At 34.5% G+C, this 9,034-nt stretch overlaps 1 protein-coding gene across 2 annotated transcripts in view; it reads left to right on the top strand.

Annotated features, from left to right (window-relative positions):
- LOC121872957 (sodium/bile acid cotransporter 7-like) overlaps nt 1–8,700 on the top strand; it is a 46,731-nt gene extending 38,031 nt beyond the window's left edge. Inside the window, exons 6-8 of one of the 2 annotated variants that reach the window (XR_006090179.1) lie at nt 4,304–4,451; nt 6,541–6,636; nt 7,169–8,700. Coding sequence is in view for 1 of the 2 variants with exons in the window: in XM_042376102.1 (XP_042232036.1) it covers nt 4,304–4,451; nt 6,541–6,562 (170 nt within the window). In the remaining variant the exon portion in view is untranslated. Of the gene's footprint in view, nt 1–4,303; nt 4,452–6,540 lie in introns of both variants that reach the window. The other variant, XM_042376102.1, reaches the window with a different exon arrangement.
- The last annotated feature ends 334 nt before the right edge of the window (nt 8,701–9,034 follow it).

The following is a 9,034-nucleotide window of genomic DNA, read 5'->3' as shown; positions in this document are numbered from 1 at the left end:
ACTCTACATAAGAATATGAAAGCAACACTTATTTACCGCTCATATATATTGAAGGGTTAAATGTTGTACTCTGTATAGACAAGCAGAGAGAGAGAGCAGCCGAACTGCCCGATGTAAACAAACCTTAATTTCCCGCGGCTTTTTTTTTTTAAGGGGATTAGCCCACCCGGGAATAGGTCACTGACCCACATTAGGACCTGAGGGGCAAAAATTTAAAAAAAAAAAAGCTGCCTATCTACCTATTAGACAAACTAAAATCGTTCCGGACCACGGGAGTTTCCGGACCACAGAATGCCAGACTAGAAAGGTACAACCTGTATAATGGCCAAAAAAAACTACTGTATCTAAATGAAGAACATCACTTGTAGCTGGCAGTGGTTCCAACAACCAAGGTGACTGTGTGTATACGAATAAATTGTGATATGTAGTAAGAGAATTGATTGGTGAGACATTCTGGTTGTTGAGTGGTGGATGAGTGTATGGCAGTCACAGAGTGAAGAGGTGTGAAATGTAGTAAAGTCAATTGTAATGCCACGAAGTGAGGTGTATACTGTACAGGTGGCCAGATGGTAGTGATAGTGTTTGTGATGTAGATGGTTGGAATTGCTGATGATCTATATATTATTGGTGGTGTTGATGATGTAGATGGTGGATAGTTGTGAGTTCCTCCTTCATGGCAGTCAGTGTGGCTTCATTCCTTGCTCTCCTCCTTGGTTTTGTGGTGTTTTTTTACATTATTTTGTATAGGTTTTCTTCATACCTCTGCTAAGGTTCTTTATATATCATCACCAAGATCATCATCAATAATCCGAAAGGAAGCATGTTGTGTTAACTGTACTGTGTAGTACTGTACAGTATAAGAAAATTGGTGTTGAAAGACTTGATATAAGGTGAATCTGTTATCATTTGTGTTTACTGTAATATTATTTTCATGTACAGGACACTTTCATTATTTTTATTTTTTTCTCATTCTTAATATTCACCAAAGTGAAAAGTTTGGCCAACTGAAATCTAAAATACTGCACACCCAAAGGTACAATAATCATAAATATTTTTCTTTAATGTACATTGTATGATATTTATTCAGCGTATGAAAGTATATTCATGAAAGGTACAATGATTTTTGTATAGGTTTGGCCTTTGAATTATATATGTAATTTCTAGTATGGTAAACTTCATCTTTTCATCAGGTTACATCCCTAAAGGTGTTGCACATTTGTAAAACTTTGCAGTTGCATTTCCTCTTTCTATGCTGGCTACATTTTCTTGGAAGAAGAAAGGGTAGAGTTTCCTTTCCAAGCCCCAAAGCTAATTAGGTTCTGTTGTGTATAAATATTATTTACAGGAATACAGTACCCTAGTTATTGCAAAGGATGCATACCTAAAAGTCATTGAGAATACAGTATCAGGGCACTTTTCCCTGTAAGAATCCAGGCCATAAGAAATAATAGAAATGGGAATAATAGATTGGGACCGTAATAAACTGAATGACACTCAGAAAGATTTTTTTTTTACATTCTATCATTTGTAGGGTCGTGTGTGCACTGTACCAGTATACATGATGAATACATAAAAATAATAATGATATATAAAATAAAAGAAAAAAATTCTGCATTTCCATTTAGCAATACAGTAGTTTCACTACACGCTGGGCACGGTAGACAGGAGCAGCTGAGATCCCCAATGCTGCTCCTCCTCCTGCAATCTGTGTGCTAACTCCCATGCATGGAGAAATATTTATTCTCTTTATGTATTTGACCTTATGATATATATATTTTTTTTTTTTCACATTCTGGATGAATGAGTGTGTGTCCATGTAACAGAATAAAAGTTTTTAAAGAAAATCACGTAAAGTACAGTACTGTACTGTACCACAGCTCACAGGTTGGCTTAGTAGGGAGAGGGCTAAGGAGATGTAACTACAGTGACAGTCTTTCTTGGCAACATACCAAGTCCACACATACGTTCAATTCACACACACACACACACAAAACCTTGCCCTTCATTTTTGTTATTTTATTGTTTTATATTATATTTTCTTTATTTCCAAGCCACGTTAGAGTACTGTAATGATTTTTACACAACTTTTATAGTTTCATTATATATAACAATGGTAACATGCCATCTCCATGGATATTATTTTTTGCTTTGTGAATATCAAATAGGGATGTTAAAATGTGAATTGTGAATAAGCGGGGTTGCGAATAGCGAGGTAATCCTGTAAAACATTATCTCTGTACTGTTTAATTAAATAGAAAAATATTGCATTTTTTGGTGTTCAGAGGAAGGGAGGAAACCATGTACAGTATCTTTAGTGAAAGATGGCTACAAAGACATTATAACATATTTATGCAAATATGTGTTCCAAATTTCACTTAGTAAGTTTCTTTGTTTACAAATATTAAGTACTGTGTTATCTTATTTCCATACTGCCATTGACTGCTTGTACTACAATTAGGACTGTACAGTAAAATGTAGTTTAGTGTACAGTACTGTATAAGCACAAGAAGAAGCCAGACAGCTGTTTGCCTCATGTTAAACGCTTTCTCCATAATTAAAGACCATTCACTCCTATGCAGTGTATACTAGTCCATTAAATTTGGATATTATTGCAATACAGAAAGAAGTTTAGTGTACTACTGTAAACAAAATTTTGTTTAGATTAAGTTGTAATAAATGGCAGGTTTGCCTTTCACCATGGAACCGCTGTACAAGTCTTGAGAGTGTGAACCATACTGGTGCTGCGAAACCCTTGTGTAAAAAAAATCAAATTTTTGGTTGTCATATTGCTGGGAAGAGCATCATATCATATTGTTTAACAAAGAGAGTTTACTGTAATACAGCAGTTAATGTATAGTAGGATCATTGTTTCTTTCAACAGTTTTAAGACATGCACACATTTTATACATATGTTTACAGAATACAGTACTGTACTATAGTTTTCTCTTGACTGTCCACGTGTCTTCTTCTCTCTTGTTCCCCACATTAACTTATTTTGATCATACAGTGGTCCCTCGGTTAACGAGATTTCGGTTAACGAATTACCTTCCATAAGATTCTTTACTTCGATTAACGAGCAATCCCTCGATTAACGAGTTTCTTACGAGCTGACCTCCACATGCTTTAGCTTGCATTTGGCGGTCCACCAGCTGTAGTATTAGTCCGCCAATACAGTAATCGGTTCTAGGGCTTAAATTCCTTACCCTTTTAGTAAATATCAAGAAGTTTATACTTTTCAATAATTTTAAAAGTTTAATATTAAATTTTTTAGTCATTTTAACAATTATTGAACATAATTGAAGGTAGGGTCACTAGTTTGTGGCACGCCATCCAGCCTGCCAACACAGCATACAGGCGTCAGTCTTTGTGTCTTTTCAGTGGAGGTAACATCTTGCTTGAGACTCTCTTCAACTAAACGCTTTTTTTCTGTGTTTACAAGCAAATTGTTTGTCAATTTGAAATTTATTTTACATATTGACAATATATAATGCAGTGCAGTGTTCATTTAAAGAAAATAATCTTGAATTACACCAAGAGAACTAAAATTTTATGGGTGAAATGGCGCCATGGGGTGACTTCTCTTCCACCCCAATGCCTTTTCTTCTCCCTTCTCCTCCACCCCCATTCTAATTCCCATCATCATCATCCAGGAGCCTTCTACATACACACCTCAAAGTAAGTGTACTTTTCTACCTTTTTTGTTGAATTTAGGCAATTTTCGGTGAGCTGGAACCAATTACCCAAAAACCCATTGAAACAATGGTTTCGGTTAACGAGCAACCTTCTAGAACGGATTGTGCTCGTTAACCGAGGGACCACTGTACTGTATTTTTGTTTTCCATTCTATCACACATTCTCATAAAAGTATACAGGATACCATCTTTTACTTTGTCATTTCTTTCACCTTTCTAGAAAATCATATTAGTTGCCATTCTTCTTGCCTTCCATCCCAAATTTACACTTTTTGTTCATTTTTATTGTTTAGTAAAGCAATAAATAGTGATGTAATTACAGTACACCATGATGGTGTAAAAGATTTACTCATGATGATTTTCTCTTGTTTTATGTGAACTTTTTGTTTTTTCTGTTAATACTACTACTGTAGATAAGTCTTAGATAGTGTTTAGACAATATTGTGATTGGTACAAGGTATGTTTAAGGTAGCCAATAATGTATGTATTGCATATCACCAAATAGTATATGTTTTATATACTTTAAATGATCTATGGTAAATGTATTTTATCTTGTTAGAATGAATTCTTGTGTAGGTATATAATATCTTACTCTTAATGACTTGTTACAGGTCTGCCTATTCTTCGTATATTGGTGTCAGAGGTGTCAGCACTGGGAGAATTAGCTCTTCCCCTGCTGGTCCACCACCCACTGCAGATGGTGCTGGGTGGCTCACTCACTCCTAGATTGGCAGCCTGGGCTCAGCATCAGATTAAAAGGTTATTAACTAATTCATGGTTTCTTAAACACATGTGTATGGTGAAGATGACAATTGTAAAACTTAAAATTGGGAAAATTCTGTATTGTACAGGTACACCATCGATTTTCCTGAAACTGATAGTCCGGCACCTCCTTTATTCCGGACAAAATTATGAGAGGGCACTTAACTTCCCTCCCTCCCTCCCTCCCAGCCAGGGTGAAGGTAGTTTTAGGCTTAAATTTTTTATCTTATAAAATGTCACAGACTAAGCTGAGCAGAATATAACTTACATTGCTGGAATCCTTGTAAGGTAGTGATTAATTTGAGTATAAACATCACATAATTTGCATAGGATATATTTTTTTTTCTTTTAGTGAGGTGCATTTGAGTATAAAGTGTGTACCCGGAAAAGTAATATGATGTTGAAAATTATGGCTTTTTCGCATTTAATTTAATTTTATTTACCCTTTGGAACCAAGGGTGCCAGAAAATTGGTGGTGTACCTGTGTACTGAATACAATTATCACCATTACAGTATACAGTGGGGTATGCTATAACGAATCTAATTGGTTCTAGAACCTTGTTCGTTATAGCATTCGTTCGTTATAGGATTAATCCGTTCCAGGCCCCCAAATACAACCACTTAACACTGAAAAATATAATATAAAATTGTAAAAATTGTAAAAAAGTGCATAAATATGCATCTAAACTCCTGAAATAAAGAATATCATTAATACTTGTAATAAAAAAACAATAAATTAGTAAAAAAAAAAAAAAAAAAATTAAATAATGTTCGTTGTAGGAGTTTCGTTCGTTATAGCATTCTTAGTTTTATAGGTAAAACCGTTCGTTATAGGAATATTCGTAGTAGGATCCGTTCGTTATAGCATACCCCACTGTACCTGCCTTTACAGGAATTATTGACAACAGTTTTTAAGCAAGGAATTTACAGTATAAATCAAAACAACATGCGGTACCTTTATGCTGTCAGTTATTTTCTCTTTGAGAGTGTGTAAACTTGCTTTTATTCATCTTACACAATAGTGGGATTTCAATCATAAATCAGTTGTGCACTGCTGTGATTCGGGGTCACTGCTATGTTTCGGTTAACACTGATGTCATTACCTAATTAAGGAATACAATGTAAAAATTCCCTACACCAACTTTGTTGCCCTGTTTTTGTCTTAGTTGACTTAAGTGAACACAATGTCTGAACTTGAGTATCAGTCCCATTTTGTTTTATATCTGGATTTATCTTGCAATCATTCAATAATAAATGTCAAGTGTAGTGCTTGTGCAGGTGGTGAGGGGAAGAAAAAAGTGTATGAGCATTACACTAGATATTATGTTGGATGTTATAAAGCATAGTAAACAAGGTGAACTCATCCACTTCTCAATCTTTAGATAAACAAATTAATAGGTTAAAGGTTATGGATTAAGGTTAAATCCTTTTTAAATAATGTTTAAAAATTTTTGCATTTTTTACACTAATTTTTTTTTTCTGTTTGAGTCATTACTTAATAATATAACAAATACTTTTTCTATTCTATAAGTAGAAAATGAGCTAAAAATTTGATCCCTATTCCTATCTTATTACATTATTTCTTATGGGAAAAACTGTCCCGCTTTGTGTCACATCAGCTACCTACTGTAAACGCTATTCTCTTGTATTTACGTGTATTCTGATGGGGAAAAGTTCCCTGCATGACGTCGTTTCACTTTAAGTCCTGTGACTTTAGTCCCTCACCATGACGTATTTCAGGTGCTCCCTGTACAGTACAGTACTGTACTTTGTTAATTTTTCTTATAAACATACAAATTTTAATTTCTTTATTTGGAACACTAATTGTCTTTTGTCACCACCAAAAAATAACACCTTATATACAAAAGAGAAATTCACTACAGTACTTTTTATATGAAATTTTAAATACCGTAGAGTTTAAAAATGTATATTGGCCTTTCTTGCACTTAGGTCAAGAAATGATATCCACTGTATCAATCAACCAATATAATTATAGAGGATATTAAATGATTTTGTGACATAGATTAGTGTAATTGTGGTCTTTGGAATTAATGAATTATTACGTATCTATTTTTGCTTTCCATAGAGTCTTGACTTCAGAAGTTTGAAGATCAGTTGGAGTGTCCTAATCCCTCCTGACTGGAAAATGATACCTACCATCTTCTTTGTGATAATTGTGCAGGTACTGTACACAGTTTTTTTAATGGATATACAGTACTCATGTTGATAAATAATACACATTCATGATAAAAGGATGTCTCATTATTTCAAGATAATTATTTTTTGGTTCATATTCCCACTCCAGGGTGCATAGAAGTACCTACTTACATGTCGCTGCTGGCCAGCTTATAGTGAAAACTATTTTTAAGAGAATGATGCATTGGATTCCTTTTCCCATGCAACTTTTGAGGACCTGTATGTTCTAAATTATGGTGTGAATCTGTCTGGGTTTCTAGGAAGCTTTTGTTAACACTTTCGCCGGCCATTGGAAGTGAAATGTCTCCCATGACCCTGAGCGCTCACACTGGTGCGTAAGATATTATCTTTCCTCGCTCATTTTCAGCCATCCCAGATCATTTATACAATTATTTTGCTCTTTTATCACTTAGTCAGATACAGTAGTTTATTTTTATAACTAAGTATAAAAAAATAATTGTTTTACCCATAAACGGTAAATGAAAATATAAATTCAAAGAAAAATCTATGCATTTTAGAAATCGGCCTGTCTACAAGTGAGATTTGGACTACACGAGCAGTGAGCAAAGAGATTAATCTGGAACATAACTTTTGTATCAACAAAGAATTTTTTTATGAAATGCCTAATACAGTGTTGTACTGTAAATCTGTATCATTACAAGACAATATACATTTACAGAACTTAATATTCAATAATCAAAGAGCAAGGTCTCAGCTGTGGGTCAAAGATCAAATCTACAGAAATGGCATATTATGTAGCATAGTGCTTTTGTTCCTATGTCCTTATTTGATATAATTTAGTTATTAATGAAGCATGGAATGAGCATTATTTCTCATTAGTTCTCCAAACGTGGAAGTTCATTTCATTTAACTTTTGATGTACAGTACATTATTTATGTATGATTGTAATTCATGGTACTATATGTATCCTCTGTATGTGTACAGTATATGGACTACAGTTTATGTATCAAAAGAATAATGGACCAGAGTCATAGAAACAGCACTTTTTTACATACACCCAGAGATAAATTGTATAAATTTTAACCCAAGGCACCAAATTAAAGAGGGTGTCAGGAAAGTATTAAAGGTGGTATCCTCATAAAGATCTACTTAATGCAGTTTTACACAATAAGATAATAATACTTAAGTAGTCATATAATAACACAAATACCTGTACTGATGCTGATAATGAAGATAATTATTGTTTTGTTTTTCACATACTGTATAGTACATGTACTGTACTTTTACTTTCAAAGTACAGTACAGTACAGTAATTATATTTTCATTATGTTTCATGTTTGGATATTTCCACTCTTTTTGGTGGTATTAGTATAATCCTAAAATTTTTATTTTCATATTACCTGTCATTTGTTTCATGAATTAGAGGAATTTTGCTTGAATGTGTAAATAGTAGGCATTCCAGGACATGAGATTTTATTGACAAGGCAATTATTTCTTTATTTTCTATAGTGCGGCAGGAACTTTTAAAGAATATTATTCTCCTACAAAATTAGTGCATTACCGTGTAGATACTGTATACAGTTTTGCATTTTAAAAACTAGAAAGGTTGTGCATTTTATCATGTACTGTACTGTACATATTTAACATAGTGGAAGCCAAGAATAGAGTGGCATTAGTCTCTTGTTCTCTCTCACACATATTATTAAGGTGCTGGTATGATGTTGCTGTGATACAGTAGAAGATCTCCATTCTGAATTACTTGGGACCAGTCATTGTTTGAACTGCATATACAGTAAGTCTTCGTTTAACATTGCCCCCTACAATGTTGTTTCGTTATAACGTCGCTACTCTTTAGATACCCATGATTCAGACAATGTCCCGGCTATTCATTATAACGTCGTCACGGACTACTTTGTACGACACATCACCCTCTCTCATCTTGGCACACTACGCTCTCTTGCGGAGCGTCACAGCATCCCCAGTCTTTGTTAGGCTTCCACGGCATTCATGCACATTTTCATTACTGTACTGTAACTATTTGAAATGGCTTCAAAGCGCCCATCAAGTGTTAGTGATGCTAGTGTTGTGAAGAGGCAACGCAAGACCATTAGCCTTGCTACGAAAATGGAGGTTTTAAACCTCCGGGTCTCAGTGACTCGCCACCCTCCTCCTCTCCACTACCCACCACACACTCGCCCCACCTCTACACGTCACTGAGTACAATACAAAATGAGTTAGTTTATTTATCTTTTTGTATGTATAACATACTGTATACTATTTTCTATAAAAATTCCATTGAGTTGATGTATATGTACAGGTAATGTATATTATGGGGCTTGGGAACGTAACTCCCGCATTTTATCTATTTCTTATGGGGAAAATTGATTCCGTTAACGTCGCGGTTTTCAGGGACGGAACCACGA

The sequence above is a fragment of the Homarus americanus genome, unplaced genomic scaffold (assembly GCF_018991925.1).
Source record: "Homarus americanus isolate GMGI-L3 unplaced genomic scaffold, GMGI_Hamer_2.0 scaffold11022, whole genome shotgun sequence".
NCBI lineage: Eukaryota > Metazoa > Arthropoda > Malacostraca > Decapoda > Nephropidae > Homarus > Homarus americanus.
The sequence above is the reverse complement of the archived record's forward strand: the minus strand, read 5'-3'. Positions and strand labels throughout refer to the sequence as shown.